This window comes from Phalacrocorax carbo, chromosome 5 (assembly GCF_963921805.1).
Source record: "Phalacrocorax carbo chromosome 5, bPhaCar2.1, whole genome shotgun sequence".
NCBI classification, from domain to species: Eukaryota; Metazoa; Chordata; class Aves; order Suliformes; family Phalacrocoracidae; genus Phalacrocorax; species Phalacrocorax carbo.
Genome location: NC_087517.1, coordinates 28,650,970 through 28,672,902, shown reverse-complemented (window position 1 = coordinate 28,672,902; position 21,933 = coordinate 28,650,970). Strand labels below are relative to the sequence as shown.

Sequence of the window (21,933 nt, the reverse complement as noted above, 5' to 3'; positions counted from 1 at the left end):
ACACCTCGTACAGGACTACACTGAATACCTGTATGTGCGATTCCTCTGATTCACAGAAGCTGTTCTAACAGGGCTCTGTTGTGAGGGAGCCATATTGCGAGTTGGGCTAGGCACGTAGTCATTTGGAACCACCGGAGGACGTACTGGCTCCAACGTACGATAGGGAGAGTGACGCCTACAAAAGACAAGCATATTTCAGAAGCAAATTAAAATAATAGACAAAACCAGTGATTTTTCAATCTTTAAAAAAATATCCACATACTAATCAGTAATGGGAGCTAATTTTTTTTTTTTCCCCTCTAAGTTTGCAGTATCTGTTTCGTAAGATGACAAAAACCAATTAAGGATGTTCTTCATGTACTTCAATGTCCAGATACTTGTCCTATAGAAAAACTCTGCTGCACATCCCATCCTTTTTTTAAAACTAATCCGTATCTTGCTTTAAAATAAATCACCACGGTCTGTATGTACATACATGATCAACATACCAACAAACAACACTCATCCCAGTTATAACACATTTTCCTAAGGTCAAGTTCATAGACTTAATATGAAAGTACTTTCATCACACACAGCACAAATAGTTAATGAACAGCGCCACATACTAATTTCCCAGTTGTTTAACACCATCTGTCAAAGCCACACAGTTAATGACTTTTTACTCTAAAGCATGTAGTTTCAAGTGTTCTGCAATGATAAGGTTCCTGTTGGGAAAGGCTGATGATGCCCACTGTCTTCAGGCAGAAACGTGCAAACTGATATATAAGACATGATCAGTATAAGAGGATGAGGATAACATACCTCTTGACCTTTGTGAATGGTTTAAAAAAACCCAACCAACCAGAAAAAAAACCAAAACAAAACAAACAAAAAACCCACATCACACTAAAAGAAACAATCTTCCCTTTTTTCCCCCTTCTGTTGGCCAAAGCCATTTACACATTTGGCAACTGCACTTACCCAATAGTTCCTTTTCCTGACATGGGTGGACTTGGTGGCTTTTGGGTGGGTGGTGTTGTACGAGGCAGCCCACCCATCTTCATATTCTGTGTGCTGACCTGCATGAAAGAGCGGGGAGAAAAGAGGCCTTCACTAAGCTCAGCTTCTAGGGGAAGAGACACTGAGATGCCTTTAGCAATTAACTCTAAGTAGGGGAAGGTTTAAACAAACAAAAAAATTGAGAGGCCATGCATTTTATATGCAATTTCCACTCTGCTAGAAGTCAAGAGTTGCGCTCAAAGGACTCTTTATTATGTAGGGTTTTTAAAAATTGTACATACAAAAAGTGAATTTGCCTTTAGGCTATCACATAAACACTAAATCACTGACTATACAGACACTGCATCTAACTTGGTTAAACCTCCCAGTCATCTTTTGAAATAAGGGCAGTTATTTCAGGTTGCGCCACTGAATGGTAAATTTGCAAAAAATATTTTTTTGTGCTCTTTAAAAGTACTAAGGTTTATCTAATAGGCCACAATTCAATGTAATTCATACAAATATGGAGATGTCAAAGTAATCTCCCAATATGATCCATTAATGTTTAATGTTTTCACAGTATGATATCAAAGTTTTTAAGACAGTATTTATTGTAAATATTACTTATGTGTAAGTAAACATAGAGAGGAAGCTACATGCAGAAAAATACAAAGACGTACTGTTTTTCTGCACCAAATCTGCAGTAATTTAATCTCTAAGAACTGATAAATAAATGGACAGGGAGAAAAATATTTAGCAGTGATGTGATGTAATTGTGGTTGTCTCCTCCCCCCCTTTCAGGTTGAAATACTATTGAAGTAACTTTTACATATAAGAATTTACTCTAACTTGGTTAAAAAAAACCTCATCTGTATTCCTGACTGACTGATCAATCTAGGAATCACAAACAATTGTTACCAATGTGGGCATTTTGCTTATATGTATACCGCCAGGCAAGAATAATTCTCTCAATGCATGCAACCTCAGAGGAATCAGTACATGGTCCTCTTACAAATCTCTGTTATACAGCTTGGATTTATGAATGCGCAAACTATTGCTTAGAGACAGAGATATTCAAGAAACCTAAATAAGTATGCTTACATCCCTTTTTCCATAGTTCCTGTCATGCTCTATTTCAGTGTTTCTTATTTCTAAAATGTTAAGTCTTGCCTACTGCCCTCAGCTCCCATATATAACAGGCACAGTGATCAAGGCATTAGGAGTACTCTCAAACATCATTAGAGGCAAACTACTCCTTTAAAATTTGACTATAACAACTTGCTTTTAAAACCCTGGCAAATGTTTAGATTTATGAATTGATAAATATTGAGAACAGTGTAAAGAGTAATATATTCACATTTTAATCCACTGAAAATTGATTCCCTGGCTCTAAATAATCCCAGTGTTACCACATTTTCAATTTGCTGGGAGGAGAAGAAAAGCAAGTGTTGGAAGGGGTTTTTTGTCAGATTCAAAAACAGATGTTTGGATTTAGTTGTGCAAGAGTACTTTATAATGTCAATTTAAGACAAAATTCTTTTTGCACAACATTATAAAAGTCCTTTAAGCCAACTCTAAGCAACAAGAAATCTGAAGTTAATTCAAGTGAGGGATGAACTAAGCACTGAACTACAACTACTTCAAGGGAAGAGGGAAAGTGTAAAATGAAGTACATTTTATTCTATACACGGAACATTATGAAATAGCACAAAATCTGATTTTTTTTTTAAAGTTGCAGCACCTCCTGTGTTTCTTCTTTCATTGAAGACACCTGTTTCACCCACCCTCCTGTTTGAGTTGTCCAAAACCACAAACAAACAAAAATAACCTCCTTAATTAAACACGTATTGCATTGTCACTTGCTATATTTCAAACAGAGCATTAAGCCTAGTGAGGCAGGCGTTTTGGACGTCTTTAGATGACAACAAACTTGGACCCATCTATGTGCCCCTGAGTAGTCCATTTAGGTGTTTTAACTGGCTACACTAGTGTTTCTGACCAGATGATATAGCCACTAGCTATCACTTTACAGTTAACATAAAATTCTTTATGGTTAAATATGTGGAATTTTATTATTTGTATACAGGCATTGCAGGAGCATAAAAAGATATTTTAGGCTTCCACTGGACTAGAGCTATATGAAAAGAAAGGACAGCAGAGGTACCAGATACAGTGACATCACACACTATGCAGTAAGAAATGGAAATAATACTCGCCTAACGCAGAACTCCAGTGACTGCTAGTTACTTTCATTAACACTGTGAATAAACATATCCTTGACATATGATGGGAAGAAAGCTTTAGAAAATGTGGCCAAAGAAAAAGTGATCCTTTTTTAGCCAAGAAACTTTAGTCACAAAGAAGCCATTCTAAGGAAAGACTAAAATGAAAAATGGGGAAATGCACTGACAGTAAGCTTAGTTTCTTTGAAATGACTTTTCAACACTGAAATCAAAATGTTGAAAAAGCAAGTAATTAAAGTTTACAGGGCTGTGTTCAAATCTGACAGGAATGATAGCTTTAAGATTAGTTACTCTTAAGTTAAAAAGCCCTATCTGAGTAACTTCCCCTTTGGCTTATGGCCAAATAATCACAGAAGAGAAATGAAGAATATAAAATTATTCCAACAGTTCTGATCAAAATGGACAGATCTGTGGAAATAGTATCGCCCAAGAAACCAAAAAAAGTTACAGACTGCCTTGAGGAAAGAAAAAAGAAGAAAACTTAGAACTATACAAGCTCCAACTTCAGTTGAGATACAAACATCATAACATTTCCAACCTTGCCCCTTCTATGATGACTTCTACTAGGAGAAAAAATAAAAAATTTAAAAAAAAAAAAAGAAGGAAAGCCATTACTGCCCCTCTCTTGCAAAACTTAACTGCGTTTTCCATTTTGCAGATATGGTTGTAGACAGTTTCCATACACAAATCCTCGTCCACACACATCCCTATTACAAATTTCTAAAAAGCAAAGCAACCACTGGAACTCAAGGTCACATTTGCATTTGCTGTAAAGTTTCAAAAATCCTTTTTCTGGAGTAAGTTGGAATTTGCCAGAAGTTATACTGGTTTTGACGACAATTCCCCTAGCTCTGCACAGCAGGAACTATCCAGATGCCACTGGTTTAATTAGAGGGTGAAAACAGAGGAATGCATCTGCTTGTTGGCGGTTTGTTGGACTGCAGGCTGCAGGACTCCACAGATCTGTGGTGGGTCTGTAGTTAAGAGCTTGCAAATTCTTTTAGGAAACCATGTGGCAAAACAGAGCCTGCAACCAGAAACACAAAGGAGTATCTCTGCCTTTGCTCACAACTGCCAAAAAAGCTAGTCACTGTGCTGAAAAAAGAAAAAAAATAAAGAGAGGCAGTAATGATTTGGGCACAAAGCTCAGAAAAAAAAAAAAATCAGCTGACTGTTCTAAAAGCAGAGAGACAACCCTGTGAACAGACAAGTAGTGCACAGGGTCTATGCAGAATACATGCAGGTATTTTTCCAATTCTTCTTTTGCTTCTTCCCACAGAAGCAAAAAACGTAGAAATTATTACCAACGGAAATCACATGGAAGAGCATCAAATAATTCTAGGAAGATCTTAGATAAGCTTTTTTTTTTACTGGATACCTTGCAGAAGTTTGTCATACCTGAATTAGCAAGCACCTCCACTACGCAAGAAAACGTCTTCTACCAAAGCTCTAACTCTATCAGCACTAGAGCTGGAATTGGAAGTTTTGCTGAGGAAGAGACTGCATAAACAAAATAAGCAGATCCTTGCTAAGTACCAGATCCTGGAGGATGCTCTGAGATCCAGCTCCACAGTAAAAGCCGTAAAATGGACTGTAACAAAATGGAATGCTACAGACCATTCCGTTTTAAAAGGATACAATAGTATTTAATCCAAAATTTTCTATATTGAGCTACAGTGGCAGTTTTAGAAAGGTAACATCTGATGACTTCAAGACATGATACGGGACTGACTAGAGCCCTTAGCAAATTATCATTTTAAGGTTGTGTTTGTTTTGGTTGTTTTAAAGAATGAAAACTTATTTGTCCGATTTCTTTCTTTGGCAACTAGTTTTTCATAGATCCCAGTGATTATATCACCTCTTATGGTCCTACACATGACTGAGTTTCCTTCATAGTTACATTTTATAAACATGTAATAGATTGAGCTTCTTTAGCGTCCACTGTATAATTAATCTGTAGTGAAATAAACTGATTAAAACTGAGAAATCCTGCAGTTCAATCAATTCAATTTTTGGGAATGTTTTCCTGAGCAAAAAAGAAAAATCCCCAAACAAGAAGTGCAGAAATATACAGTTGGTCAGAACAAAAGCTGGTCACCAGACATGCAAAAACTATTTGCGCCAATGAACTGTGTATTTAGACGGCTATGAGACACTTACCTGCAACAAATATTTCAATCCACATTTTTATTCTTCTGAAGAACATCTCATTGTCAGTTCAATTACCAGAACAAAGTGGGTTTTTTCCAAAAATCCTGAATACCAGATATTCCACACAATCAAACCTCAGGAGGAATTACTTTGTAAAGCCAAAGCTGGATGCAGCCCAGAAATTTTTAAGTGGTGCTCTATGGTCACACTGGACTTTCTAGAGCTTTCCAGAAGTCAGAAGAATCATCTTTTGCCCAAATCCAATAAGAAAAATTTGTCAGTGATGTTCCATGGATTATACTCAGGAACTTTAAGCAGCTACCCAACATTTTGGGGCTATTTTATACCTGACTCCAGCAAAAACAACCTAAGGCTGAATGAAAACTACCTTCCCATTCCTTGCTTCATCTTGTTAATGCTACAGAGAGGATGAACAGTTTTTTGGCCCATTATCTGCTACCTCAAAGTAAATTCCTTTCCAGGCTGCGCTCAGCCACTCGAATATTTACTCTGCATGTCAAACCATATGTTCGTCAGCTGAGTAACCAGTTAATATGGAAAGCAAATGTCTAAATTTCAACCCTGTCTTCGCAAATGACCACAAGTAGAAGCTTTAGCACGTGACTGACTTGTTTTTACCACATCCACCCATGTGAAGTAATTGAAGAACCAAGTCTACTAAATACAAAAACGCTTAAACAATGTCATTTTCAATTTATTTGCTGTGAGGAGATGCTACAGATACTCCTCTGACTTGTAATTGGAATTTTCTTCAAAATCTGTTTAAAATTCAAATTTAAGCTACCCAGACATAAGCACAGTTAGCCCTGTTGCAGTCAGTCAGTTTAATATTGCAACTGTTAGCTAAGCTTAAGGCTTCTTTGCAGCTATGAAAAATAAATGCAGGCTAAACACTTCATATCCAATCTCTCTTAAGTGAAGTAAAAGGATTATTAGTCACACAGAACTAGGGTTAGTAGCCACCTTTTAGTTTTCTTCTTTCAGGCTGATGCACTATGACCACAGTGAGACTTAAAGAATAATCCATGTCCACTGAGAGGTGCTGTGCTGCTTTTTTCCTTTTAACCCTCATGTTTTGGCAATGAGAAATTGACTGACATATTGTGATTTCCCAAATCAAATTTCTGATCAGGTTCACTCTAGTAAAAATAAAGAAATATTTTAACTGACATTATTTTTTTAAAAAAAGTTATTTTCATTCCAAACCTATAAAAGGAAATAAATAATTGTCTCTGAAAAGCTGAAGAATCACCACTGAACTTGAGGCACAAATATAGATTATATGTGAACTGCTATAATTACACAATTTTTAAAAAAAATTAGGATGGTCATTACTTGTTTATAACTGCAGCTGTAGAGAGCAACAAAGAAAACTGAGTTGATAAATTGTTCACTCAGAAAACCATCATCCAATATGAACTGTGCCCACTATAAGGCAAATTCAGCATCAGAAGGATCCATTTTGTGTGGACAGACAGAAAGAGCCAGGGAGGAGATATATTTTGCAATTCTCAAATAAGCATTTAAACACTATGTGACTTGAAATACTGTACCTCATACACTTATGTAAAAATTAATTTCAAATGACATGTGAGAAATCTCTCATTTATTAAACATTTTCCATTGTGATCAGATGTGCTGCATACACTTAAATACCTTACTAAAAGTACCATCTGGCCAATTCCATAGGGACACCACTGGGATATCTACAGTAATACCTGGTTTTACAGGCAATCTTTTCAGGAATGTGCAGGATTTTCTTTTAGCTTTTTCCAGTCGTGAAATATTTTTCATGACTAAGTACTTTCCATATCAACTTGGAACTTCATGTAATTAATACACTCATACCACATATTAGTATTCTAAAATACAGTTCCCTCTTTCAAACTGTGGCAGCTTTTGTTCCCTGCTTCCCAAACCAGTTGCGCTTCAGGAGGAGGAAGATATTACAATACTCAATAAAGGCTATAACCTACCTATTAATTAATGTGCTGTGAACGCCAACATAGTATCACATAACTTCATTTAACTGTTTGTCTAATGGATTTGATGCTTTTTATTGCTACTTTGGCACCCACTAAGGCTACTAACATTTAAACCTCTAAGATCTTAAGAATCTGACATACTGAGTTCTTTGATGCACTACTCATTTAATATCCAACTAAACAGATCACTTAGCTTGTTGCTTAAGGGTCATTAAATAATTTACACAACTATCAAATGTGTGAAGATTTCCATATATGAATGCATGTCACTATTTAAATAGTGCTAGCAGTTTCTGAAAAAATTAAGGATACTGCAACTTTAAAAACATAATATACAGATTTTAATTTGTTACACACCTTTGGAGCCCATTATCTGAGGAAACTCACACTGAAACATTAATCCAAATCAAATTATAATTTATACCGTATATAGGATAAAAAGAATATTACACAGGGGGAGGCACATATTCAGCTGCTATCTATTCGCTGTATTTTTTTGTCCACCCAAGGTTAGCACAACATTCCTCCCTTGTAAATGAGCTAGTAGATTTGCAGAAGACAGTCAATATTTTGCTACAGAGCTTTTAAAATTAACTGTGTGGACTTCCTTACATAAATACATCCATTTATATCACAAAACATTTATCTGCAATGAAATCATTCAACAGAAGGTCTGATACACAGGAGAGACAGCAGGTGTTGTTTTGAACAATCAGTAACATTCATGTTTATCATCTCCCCGTGTGTAATAGTCTCAGAAGAATAAGAATGGAAATCCAGCCCTGGGGTTTCTTACCTTAAATCTAAGCAACCACTTAATGCATAAATGGAGCAAATAAAAGAGGTAAGGAAAAAAAGCATTGAAAGGTTAGTTGGAACTTCAGGATATGAAGAGAAAGGAAAAAGAAAGAAAAAAGTTAAGCATTCAGCATTAACAAAATAATGTATCAGTAGATCATAGAAAGAGTGGTTAAAGCAGAATGTGTCATGAACAAAAGACTTTTAAGCTGAAACTTTTAATATACATTGACCACAAATCCTTTAGATTAACACCTTAAAATTAATGCTCAAATGCCTGTATAATGTTTATTCAAGTTCGTGCAGTGCTAACAAAAACTCAGCTTTTCTTCCTGTCAGAATGGATCATGAGCTCTAGATGGATTAACTTCAGAGATTAATTTATTTGAGCTGTCAAAGAATAGCCTTATCAATACCCTGAGCTCATTTAAATTGTTACATGCATTAGCATATTTACAACTAGCTGAAACAGAAGCCTCTACAATATTAAGCTAATATATACGTTCTTTCCTAGTTAATGCTGTTAGTTAACTCTTAACCTGATACCACAAGATATATCTTGAACAAAGATCATGAGCAAGTCGTTACATCTCGTAAGAAGCACAGCACTTTATATGGATACTGCACCACATATCAGTATTTTCTAAACTATATATTAAGAAATTAGCCAACAGCAAAATTGTCTTTTTAAAGCCTCAGTGCTAGCTTTTTGACATTAAGTCCCACATCTTACTGGCACAATACCACATATCTTCTTTCCCCATATTTTTTTCAAAAATACTTGTCTTCCCATTTGAATAGTGATCTGTTTTCAGTTCAGCTAATCTAAATGTATCATTGCATTTCTTACACTTCTTGTAACATTGAATATTAAATACACAAGATCTCAACAGTGGATAATCCAGAATGGCTGCTCCATTTCATCCATTTAGATCATAAATAGACCCTAATGTATTTAAAAAAAAGAAAAAACCACCATAATCTAATGTACTAGAAAATCTCCTGTCTTTGAGTTTCAAGTTCCATAGTTCTATTAAGCAGAACAGCCTCTGCTTCACACACCTACACTGGAGAACCAGATCCCCCTGTGCTGGCCAGAGTGGCCAGTTACATTAGAGGGTCCCTAAGCTGAGACTTTTTCCTCAGCAGCATTGCCTGATAGTTACAGTGCCTTAATACACACCACTTTGAATGGATCAAATTTTCCTCCCCTCTCCCCCATCCTCTTGATCAAAGAACTCTTTGGAGGGAAGAACAGATTCGAAGACTTTGTAACTCAGGAAACATTTGAAAAAATTGAAGGCACATCTCTTTCAGACAAAAGGTTCTTTAGATTTTTGCAGCATTGTAGCCTCAGGGAGAGAAGATGAGGTGGGACTGCTGGAATGATATAGTGACACTTAAATTCTCTCTCCCCTATCAAGAAACCATAGCGTAGAGCAACTTTTCCTGATGATGGTATCTACTGATGCTTTGAATTTCTGAATGGAAGGAATAGGTGCTCAAGTGCATGTACTGCTACTCTCAACATCGCATACTGGATTTCTTGGCCAAGGATGCTCACTTTTTCTCCTGTATTATTTTCTGTCCAGTTTGCCATCTTTCTCAGTGGTTGCAATGAATGCTTGCTGCATTAGCTCTTTGGTTGTCCTGACAATGCATGATTCTAGTCCAAGCACTACAGGGGAAGCCCTACAGTAGAAAAAGCAGGAAGATGACAAAGAATGCAGACTGAGGCATGCTGCTGCTAACTGGAACTTTAATGCTATTTATCTAGCAGCTCCTGAATACTCATTTGAAGGGAAGAATGCCACAGCTCAGGCAACAGAGCTATAAATAGGCAAACTTAAAGCTTCTACCCTGTTTTCTTTTTTCTCCTCTTTGTTCTCTAGCCAGAGATCTAGTAAACTAATCTGCAGTTACTCAAGCAAAACAAAAACAACAGGTTCATAAGCACAGCTGGCCACTTTCCCCAACAGCAAGACAGTGTTTCTTTCTTCTGTGCTGGTCACAGGACTAACCTGATTGGAACAGATCTATGGATCTTAAGGATAGCCTGATGTCAAGTTCTCTGCTTATTGTTTCACAAGTACACAATACTTAATTTTCTAGAAAAATCTAGTACATTGTAAATATCATTTGTAAGATGTTTCACGCATAACAAATGGATGAAAATACACATTTGAGTTATCATCCATCTGATGAACTATGTTCTTTCAGAAGAACGTAATTCATTGCTTCACAGTAAGTATGATTCTGCTACATTGAGGAAAGTGGGAGACCAATTATAATGGTTAAGAGCCAGTGCTCTCAGGGCAGAACAATTAAAAACTATTGTTTAATGAGTTCTAAAATAATCCTATTAAAACAAAGGTGATCATTAAAATATTAGCAACAGTAATCCTACAGGTTAATATGCTCCATCCATATCCAGGAGTTCTGCTGACCTGCATAAATTCAAAATTTGTAAGATCTGGGAGTAGATTTTAACACAAGATCAATGATAATTTCCTGGTCAAAACTGTAGCTATTAATGCTAGGGGTTTTTTGTTGGGTTTGGTTTTCCAAATCAAGCTTAAAGAATCACTTGTGTTTTTTAAATTTGTTTAGGGTTACACACTGAGGTTGACTCCTTTCTTTGGTAAGATACAGGGGAAAAAAGACTTCCTGTTAACAGGATGTTGAGTGACCTTGAGTAAAACTGCTTGGAAAAGCTATTTAAATAGCACTGTTCAGAGTTTGAATTTTAAGAGTTTGGTTAAACAACCTATTGCCATTTAAACAACCATCCAGACAGTTCAAATTGAACAACGTAAAAAACCTAATGCATTTAGGTGTCAAGCAAAAGAAATTCTGGTGTACTTTGACTGGAAGAAGCACCTTACCCTACTGCTACTTAGCAGGTTTACAGATTTGTTAGTTTGTCATGTAAAAATGACACAACTTTGTGTTATTTACCTTTCTTCTCCTGGAACTTTAACACTGTCAGTGTTCTCATTTCCATATTTGTTTTCCTGGCAGCACAAGTTAACAATGAGCTCACACCTGCTCAGACTCTATTTACATTCAGACGTGCTTTTAAGAAATGCATATCTAATCTCACACATTATACTACTGCTGTTGTGTACACTGATCTGAAACTTGCACACAACAGCCAACAGTTGTGTCTCAGTCTGACCTTTGCCCTGAAATACCTCCTTTTTTCCTAGTCTTAAAAGGGAGAACCAGCTGGCTTCAAACTTGGCAGCTATATTCCCATTCTGAAACCCCATATGGCACAAAAGTTGTAGAGAGCTCACTTTAACAAAGTGCATCACAGGGTATAACTGACTGACAGAAAGAAGAAAAGGGAGCAAATAATACTTCTCATGCAAACCATTACTTCAGATGAACTTCAAAGTAAACCAGTGGCCACTACAGCTGGATCATACTTTGTGGAGCTTATTCAGGCAGAAAAGTAATGGCCTTTCACTCCCCAGGTACATCCCTGGCAACTGATTCAAACAATAATAGCAGCATCGCACACGTAGGTATTCAGAAGTGTTTAAAAAGGTGAGACCCATAGTCAAATATCCTCAGAAATACGATTCAGTGGGTTAGCAAGGTTTAGAAACACTGCGGCAAAGGAACAGGAAGGGGCAACTGCAAATTGGACAGGACTCCTCTTATGTTTATAGACACACTGGCCAAGCAAGGAGAAACTGGTATATTACCATGAAAAGCATCAGGTTACTTTGAAAATATACAAAGACAATGTATTTGCAGTTTGGCTGTTTTAACAATATCACCTACCTTCACTCCATGTCCAATATCATCTAGAATTGTATAATCAATAGGTTTCCTGATGTAGCGAACTGGTCGCTCCAAGTTAGCTGGTGCAATGATTTTGTGAGTTCTTGAGGTGTTTTTGTTTGTAGTCAAGATACCAATTTCTCTTCTAGCAACTTTTTCTTTGTGAATGTCCACCGTCTACAAAAGACGCAGTGTATTTACTAAGAGTGGTATGCATTTGAATACAGAGTCAGTATAAAAAAAAATTGAATCAGTTCCAACGTTTCGAAGATCTCTGTATACTGTGCTAAACATATCACTACATATACTTGATTACATCATCTTTGTTCAATTTACTGTTGAACTTGCCACCTCTAAACCCACACTAATAAAGCCACGGCTTCTTTGGGTTTTCTTTTACTCTCATTCTTTACACCTCAGCAAAATTCTTTCTCCTCTCCATTCTTTGTAGTTCCCATTAATTTGCTGACACTGTTTTATATGATTCTTTCAATTATCATTTTCAATTTTACAATTGCTCTCTAAACTAATCTTTGAAATACTCTCCATCTAGATGAAGTGTAAGGATACCTTCCCAAACCTTAACTTTTATGGCCTGAAAAACAAACCATAAGCAGGTTCTCTTACACTGTAAAACAGTTTGCTAGACTAGGACTGGTAGTCATATGATAGAATAAAATTTCAGTCAAACAAATTGACAAGGTCCTTCAGTCATTACAAATCACTCATCACAATGCAATGATTAGATTTTAGAAAGTGCTCAATACTAATTTATCCACTATGAAGCCAGTGGTTAAGCCCAGTGCCTTCCCTTAGAATGCCAAGGGCCAACACTGAAAATCCCTCTCCCCGCATATTTCAATGAGTACCACAGGAGAATCTCTAGTTTAAGACAAAGCCTTGCTGAAAATTCATTGCCTAAAACCATGTACCTGAGCCTTGTTTGATAACAAGACTAGGAAAAACTTACCAAAAAGTCTGTCTATCTATCCCTTCCAATAAAATAAAATCTCCTAAATCATGGTGCATGGAGTTGCTTGCACCACTTAAAACAAACATAATTCCTTGCTCACAAAACAGCTTTCCTTATAAGAAATTTGCCAGAGTTGTGAACAAACATTTTAGCTACAGTTAAAAAAAAAAAAAGTAGGAAATCGGCCAGAATCACTTATCATTTGGATTTCTAAACATTCATAGCATTTCTTATTACCACTTCAGTGATTATGAATGGTACCAGAAAGGTTTCTCAGTTAGGAGACAGGCTCTGTAGATACTAAGGAACAGGTACAAATCAGAAGTCATTTTCATAACGCACTACTTCTATTTTTCTGTGGGCAGGGATTGGGAGAGTGGGGTTGGTTACACTGTTTTACCGTTTGTTTGTTCTACTGATAGCAAAACAAGCAAAATGGACCCTGTATCACCTTGTGCAATCATCACAACCTTTTAAACTACAAACATTTAAAAACAAAAAAACCCTTCCAAGAAGTTGTTTCTTCACATTCTTTCCAGAGAAGAATTTCCACAAATACCAGGGGCATTATACAGAAGCTTAAATCACTATCTATCAAGATTACCTGTTATTTCTCAGCAATATATTTTCATGATCTTGCAACTTTGCTAAAATTAAGCTTTGTCATGTACATTTCTGCCACCTCTAGTACCACCTGCCTAGAACTGTAAGGTTTCTCCTAAAGCTGCACAGCTATTTATTAAAACAAAGACATAGAAAAATAGATTATTCAAGGTCATATGTTGGTAATCCTCTCTTTGGAAAGCTTGAGTTCACTGAGCATGATTTAAAATTTAATAGGGCTAGTTAAACTATCTGGGACACATTCCTCCATAACCCTCACAAAACCCCACACAGACATGGCCAATATATAAACTCTGCTGAAGTTTCATGGTTCATACAAGCTTAACAGAAACACACATATTTCTATGACTCCTTAACAACTAAACCACCCTCCAGCCAATTTTGCCAAAGTCCTTCCTGAAGCTGCCTGTGATGACTAGGTCTATATACCATTCCCCAATACAATAGTGCAGATCAGATCTTCACAGCTCTTATGATATTGACTGACAAGCACCAATGCAATGAGAGCACATAAACATGTTCAGGCCAGAGTACCTAAAGTGTACCATTTTGCATCAGGGTAAGATTCAATATATTGTCTTTCATTGCAGGTTTTTATCCCTTACCTACGCCAGACCTCTGCTTTTGCAGCATAGTGGAAGGCGAAGTTCTGGAACAACCAGCAGTTATACCAAAGAGATCATCTACAGAATCCTCACCTTATCTGCTGAGGAGTTAGAAAGCACATACTCTCCTGATAAGCTAACAGTATGTGATTACCACAACTTGGAGGACAGTCTCGTTTTTAATTCCACTGAAGAATTCAATCTCTACAATTATCTCAGACTTCATCTGTGATCTAGACATGTCACTAGAGAACTGCAGAAACATTACACTGACTCTTGTATGTTCTTTGTCTCAGGCCTCTGATACCATTTGCTAGAATATTAAACCTCAGCTGCAACAGCAGCTGCACCTCAAATGTTGTATGATGTTTCAAATGTACCAAAACATCAAGACCTTATGGGTCTGAAGCTGGTCATTCCTAACTATTTTATGCCTTGGACACTACACTCTCAAGAGCCTTAACTTCAATCTACAAATCCGAAAGAAGTTTATTAGTGCAGTGTTGGGAAGATGATTTCTTCCTTTCTCTGCATTTCAAGTTCTTGACCTCTGCAACTTTAAAGATGTTTGTTTAGTATTTTCTTATGTGATTATCTATAAGTACAATGTGAGTACAGATACTTAACGCACGTGTTATTATAGTGATGGTATCTTGGCACCATGGAAACTTGTTTCTATGAATGAAAAGTGTGGAGTTTTAATTATTCATAGGAGTTGTGAGTACAACTGGTTTCCTTAAGGACCATGGTGATCAGTAAGGCATGACTGCAGTAACAAACAATGAAATGCATCAAACCTAATTAAAACCTGGAGCTCATCTAATGGGAATTCTCTTGCATGATGATTCAGAACATCTCTTTTACCTTGAATAGCTATGGAATGACTAAGAGTATAAAAATGGCATGTAATTCTGGTACATACTCCTAAAATTGTATTGAAAAGCATTTTGCTGGCAGGTTTTTCAAAAAGTTCATTTTCTTGCTTAGTAGACTACTGGAGTCATAAGATATTAAGACACCTATAAAACACCAGAAAGTAACATTGACGTATTTGATTAGTAGAGAAAGGAACAAAGATCAACCTGCTACTAAAGAAAATTAAAACATTCACCCTCAACACACAGGCAGTTATTGCCTCCAGTACAAGCACAGATCCCTTAGGCGAGACAAGAGAATGCTAGCAGAATGTTTATTCAGCAGTTTAGAAACTTCTACTGATAAGTTTGTGGGGTTAGAGTTGGACTAACGAAACACCTGGCTTGGAAAGTCTGTCAAGAAAAGCAGGTGGAATACACTGTGCCCTTCTATAACTTAGAATGCTGTTTTCCAACAAGAAATTTCAGACTTGTGACAGCACTGTTACACATTTTTCCCCCTATAGCTCCATTACCTTTAGCAAAAGCTTTTAAATGACAGTTTTTCAGATGTTAGGCTCATTACTATCATCTTCTCATATGTTTTCCAAGACACCTGCAGTAATGCAGGGATAACTTAAGGAGAACAAAAAGTATAAACCACTGTATTTTTTTTCTATTAGGAGTTTTCTGGCCATTTTGAAACGTCAAGTTTCCATACTGAATTCAATAAAACCAGCTTCGAGATCTGTAATGATTAAAATACAACAAAAAATTAAATAATTTCTGGGATTCCAAAGGTAACACTATTCACCACTTCACTTATAAGTCACTGAACTCAGAGTTTTGAGAAATATTCTCTTCTACCCGTAAGTGAACCTTCTCAAAGTATTAAGTTAGCACTTGCGCTAGTTTTGGCTGGGATAGAGTTAATTTTTTTCATAGTGGCTACTATAGGGCCATGTTTTGGGTTTGTGCTGGAAACAGTGTTGATAACACAGGAATGTTTTTGTTATTGCTGAGCAGTGCTTACACAGAGTTAAGGCCTTAAGGACTTTTCTGCTCCCCACCCCAACCCACCAGTGAGTGGCTGGGGGTGCACAAAAAGCTGTGAGGGGAGCACAGACAGGACAGCTGACCTCAACTGACTCAAGGGATATTCCATACCATATGATGTCATGCTCAGCATGTAAAGCTGGGGGGAGGTTGGCAGGGAGGGTGCTGCTCAAGGACTGGCTGGGCATCGGTTGGTAGAGAGCACTTGTTCTCACTTCCATCGCTTCCCTTTCTTGGGTTTTATTTCTCGCTCTTTGTTACTTCCCTTTTCATTACAATGTATTATCATCACCATTATATAATTATAATTATTGTATTTCAATTATTAAATGGCTTTATCTTGACCCACAAGTTCTCACTTTTAGCCTTCTAATTTTTTTTTACTTCAGGTTAAAGGTCTTTAACCTTCTCTCCCCACATTCCACTGGGGGGGGGGGGGGGGGAGACGGGACGAGCAAGCAGCTGTGTGGTGCTTGGCTGCCAGCTAGGGTTAAACCACAACAGCACTCTGAAAGTCTAAACTGTAGTGAAATTTTGGAAATAAAAGTCACCAGAAGCCTTGATTTCTTCCTTGTCTCAAAACATTCTAATTTAAGTTTATCAATTTATTGTCAGCCTGTTAGTCTGGGCTTTTAAAATGCCATTAAAAAATCTTACCAAAAAAATGTTGCTTAAATATAGCATTGCTGGGCTTTTATTTTCTTTAATCTAATTTGATAGAATTTAAATTAATTGCAGATTACCTTGAAAGCCATATTATTACTTTAAAATGAGTAACCGTAATCTTGACATGTTAGAAATGTGACATTAATTGCCTCAACTCAAGTTGTATGTAATTAATACACAAAGGAAGAGGTCATAACGATATAAAAATGCTGAAAAGCTACTTGCTCCATAAGTGGGTAATATATACTGTAGAAAATTAGACTTGCATTACCATTTTTGAAAGAGTTTGGCTATTCTTGTAGCTTGCAGTAAGACAATTGAAAATGGCTACAAGCCTTTACTGACTCATCAATGGAAGGTCCAAGCGAACTCTTCTGCAGAGACCAACCAGCTCACACATGTTGCTACAGTTCAGCTAAGCAACACATGGTGATTATGAAGAAGTTCAAGTCTGCAGTCTATTCAATACCTATTCTCACAGCCAGTATCATGGGAGTCAGATTCCGTAAAACGATGATGAAGCAGATTTCTCCATCATGCAGTACCATTGAAGATCTCATCACTATCACTCATCTTTGTGATAACATGCTTGTTTATATAATTAGCAGCAGAGTTTTAACGATAACCGTGCTAACTAAGAATATTCTATAACTAAACCTGAAAAAATATTTCTCATCATCCAAATACTAAAATCTGAAAATCTGCCAGATTAATTTAAAGGATTTGGACATCAGCAACATTTCACAGTGTCTGCTAACTTGAAAACTTTTAAGACTTTTTTTATATGTAGAAATATTTCTACAGATTATCTCTATTTAGGATTCAAATTTTTAGCCAAATATGAAACACTACATATCATCTAGTTCTGGGCAAGGTTCAAGAAGGCAAATAATAGATTCATCAGCTTTCAGACCAAATCAAAGTAATGCTGGATTTTAAACCAATAGGTTTTAATCACTTGCATAAAAATAGTCTCAATAGTAACAATTTCCTTGTTCAGGAACTATATATAATCTGAAAAACCACAAATGATTACCAGCTTCCTTTTCAGCTCTTTGATTAAGTTGCCATTTAGAAACAAACACAAAACGTTATATAAATCAGCATTCTATCAATGAACAGAGAACTAGAACATTTTATGTTCTAAAATTAATCATGTCTTCTCCAGTTTGAGCTACACTTCAACAAAACAAGTGCTTTTGAAGAAGTTTTCTTACTAAGAGCCAAATGATTTTGCTCTCTTCTTTGGAGAATATGTGGAATTCCAAATCAGAATTAAAAGCAGGATTATACATGCACATATCATTATTTGCATTAGTGTTTTCTAAACTTAAATATCAGTACCTACTGACCAAAGCATTAATGCAATAATGCACTGTGAGCAGATAGTAATAACCAACCTGTTTTCTGTTCCACATTACTGACATCACATCAAGTCAGACTGACTGAAATCATAATTTGGCAATGAGGTATTATACCACAAGGCATTTTAAGTGGTACTAGAAACAGTCCACTAAACTTTGCACCAAACATAAAAAAAGACCAAGGAAGTCTTCTACAGGCTAGGATTTTTCCAGAAGTATAATAAATAATTTATTTCAAGAAATCTGATTACAGAGAAACTGTGACAAAATAAATTCCTTTTTGAAGAAAAATAACCGAAATTAAGACAGATAATATAACCATCTACAATACTGGTATCATGAGATGAAGCCATTTCTGAACATATTGAATACAACTTAATGCAGTTCTTTGGATCAACATACTTTGTGTATGTAATATCCAAAATTCAAACACTGTCTGCTTCTGTGATACGATTTCTTCCATGAAAGTTTGGGGAGCATCCTACATATGGATGTTGCAGCCTCAAAAAACCAAACCACCTCAATTTCCAATTTTACAGCTATATTAAAAAAAAAATATTAACAACTTCTGGTTGTTCAAGTATAGCCTATGAATTTTGGCAGATACATCTTCATTAGGTGTTGGGCACTGGTAATTTAGTGCTCCATTCTAAACAGCTAGCCAATTTGTATAAATGACAAAGACAATCTAACCTAGCATCTCTATTTGCATAAATCTCAGTTTCTCAGAAGGAAAAAATTTAGAGTGCTATGGCCCCTTCCCCAAAAGCTACTTTACAAAAACTGTGTGACAAAATGAACTTCACATCTACAAAATGCAAAATCCAGTGAACTCTGAATATTTTTACTTATATACTGTCTTTTGTGTCAGGCTCTCAAATGGTTGAAATACTTGTCACTGTCACTAGTCTGTCAAGAAGGACATACATACACACACAAGCACACACGCACATATACACACAGAGAAGCATATACAGACATACGCAGCATATATATAGCACATATACGTGCGCACACACACACACAGAGTAATTTGTTACATTTCCTGGGAAAAAAAAAGAATTGACTTGTCCACGGATTAACAAGAAGCACGTAGCAGAAGTCGTCAAACTTCTCAGCTTATTTTTTGAGAACGCAGTTGCATGAGATAACTGAGGCAATCTAATAGCGTACTACTACCAGAAGGGAAAATCTTTCCCACGCCTTCCTCTGAACCTGCTCTGGAATACATCTAACCCCTCAGTAAGTCAATTCAGTCCATTAAGCTAGCATAAAATTATTCACTTCTTTTGCTGGTTCAAACCTCTACTACTCTAGCAATGCTTTCAGCACCAGCAAGTTAACAGATCAGCTCAATCTGCTGTTTTCCTACCTTACACAGGTCCTCCTTTCAAATGTCTAAATACCACAATATTCTTTATTTTAATTTATTTCATTATCATATGGAGATGAAGAAACCCTAGCAGCCAAAACCTACTGGTCAAATAAGACACAAAATATTCAGTAAGGATGCCAACCAACTCTCCAGTAACAGAAAAACAGAAAGTGCCGTATCATTGCTCTTAATTTCTCTTTTAATCCATCATTGGCATGTAAACCTCCAACAAATCTGTCATCCACCCTCAGCTCATTCTGGCAGTCAAAATTCTCTCATCAGTGTGGTGATAGGATGTGGGTTCCTGATAACAGTAGCTTAGTTTATCGTTGCTCAGAAAAACTGCAACAAGGGCAGGAGTCCTGGAGCCATACACAAACTTGAAACAAAACTTCTGCCTTCTGTTTGTGTCATTGCAAAGTACATTTTATTAAGAAAAGCCAGAAACAAACTATTTTTGTCATCTATGCTTTTGTCATTAGATACTAGTAATCTTTTTCTTTTCCTGTTGCTGTAATACAAGTATTGTTTTCCACTGTCCATTTCATATTTCTCTCCTTGAATTTTAAGTGCCTGTAGCAAACAAATACCAAGTACCCTAAGTCATAAATCGGAGTTGGAAAGCTTAATGTGTCCCTTAACGTATTCTGATGTTTCCATTAGCGATTTTTCTGTGCTTTTCACTTTTGCAGAATGGACCTCTCTCCATGGCCAAGAATACATTTAGTCTCTTACACTATGGGAAATGCTCACACTAACACAGGTATACAGTCACATAATGAGACCCATATGAGACCCATTCCCAGAATTAATATGAAAAGACATGCATCCTTCTGTTTTAAATGCAACTATTTTTCTCATTCACAAAATGTCAGGTGAGAGTTTTACTTGCTATGTAATTTTAAGAACAAAGAAAAAAAAAGGAAAAAGGTCTCACTTGTGAAATATGGTTGATTGAAGACTCCATGCGTCGAAGTTGGGATGCCTGGATATCCAGCATTTGGAGAACATTGTTAGCCAAAGTGTTGATCAGATAGGCTACACTTGCTAATGACTGGGTTGTGTAGGCTTTGGTTTCTTCTAGGGCTCGCTGCTTATCTGCTGACTAAAAGCAGAAATAAAACATTTATTTAGTAAAGTCGCTTACACAAAGATTCTTGGAATGAACTAGTTTTGCCTGTCCTTAAAGGACAAAGAATTATCAAGTCAAATTAATTTTACATCAAAGTTACCATTTTCCCTCCTTTCCGTTCATTTCACAAAAGATAACTTTCGTTTTAAGAGTTTTTATACTTTACAAAAATTAAGCTAGTATACAACGTGCTCATCTTTTCTTTAAATACTTAAAGTGCAACTTTTTATACTGTATTTTAGCAACAAACTGTAAAAGCACTCCAAAATACTTATTCTTTAGTTCTAAACTTTGTACTTCAATTAGAACTTGTAACAGCCTGCAAGGATCTGCCAAATACCATATTCCTCATCTCCTCCAATTATTTAGACCTCATCAATGCCACAAATGGTCTTTCACAGTGAATGAACTTTAATTACTCCCTTAAAATGGCAGCTGAATACAATGTGAGAAGAATAATTTTTAAAAAGAACAAGTACTAGATGATCCCTGAGGTCCCGTCCAACCTGTGATTCTGATTCTGTGTGATTCCGTGAAGTCCATTTTTTCTTTTTAAACATGTTCTGTGCTTTTTCACATTGTCAGTATTTTCCTCTGTGAAGAATTAGTACAATCTATTTTTTTAGTAGTAGAGCACCTGAAAATATTTAGTCTATCAAGCCAGAAGACATCTATAGCAGTTCAAAGAACATACGTACACTTCAAACAATGTTAAAAATGATAAGCTAAGAGTCTAGCTGTCGAGGTTCTGTGTTCTTCCTTGAATAATAGTTAACATCTCTAAGATCTAGTTGAGTACAAAGAACACAAAATAAAACACTATTAAAACATACAGTTAAGATGCTAAGAAAGTTCCTGGTTTCCAAGGTTTAGAATACACTGAATTTCACTTTTAAGTGATCTTTAGCCACCTCACAGTTTGTTGGTGCTCTTTCTAAAGCAAGAGTTGACAAATGTTCTCTACCTCCTACCTGCTATTATAACACTGTATTTCAAAATTCCCTTTCCTTTATATACTATTCACAGGGGCTGGGTATCAAGATTCAAGAAATGTGCTGTTATTAGATGGGGAATATAAAGTCATTCCGTATCTTTCAGCACAAGCTAAATCTACCATCCATTTTATTTTACGCACTTTGGGAAACACTGAAAATAAGCATACTTCTATTTTAGGAAAATAATTCTTAAAGCCCAAAATACTTCCTAAGAACTTGTAGTAAGACTCCTAAAAGAAGATTGCTAGCTTTCAAAAAAAAAAAATCCACACAGGTAAACACAAAGAACTTCAATTAAATGCTCACATGAAAGATATTCAA

The 21,933-nt window shown here is 36.3% G+C and overlaps 1 protein-coding gene across 9 annotated transcripts in view; it reads right to left on the bottom strand.

Moving 5' to 3' along the window:
• Positions 1-21,933, bottom strand: part of ABI2 (abl interactor 2) — a 71,614-nt gene that overhangs the window by 20,573 nt on the left and 29,108 nt on the right. For 6 of the 9 annotated variants that reach the window (XM_064451803.1, XM_064451802.1, XM_064451797.1 and 3 more), the window contains exons 2-5: positions 20,423-20,590; positions 11,969-12,145; positions 961-1,058; positions 29-175 (exon numbers count right to left, since the gene is read on the bottom strand). In XM_064451803.1, coding sequence (XP_064307873.1) covers positions 29-175; positions 961-1,058; positions 11,969-12,145; positions 20,423-20,590 — 590 coding nt within the window. The remainder of the gene's footprint in view (positions 1-28; positions 176-960; positions 1,059-11,968; positions 12,146-20,422; positions 20,591-21,933) is intronic. The other 3 variants (XM_064451801.1, XM_064451800.1, XM_064451799.1) reach the window with 1 other exon arrangement.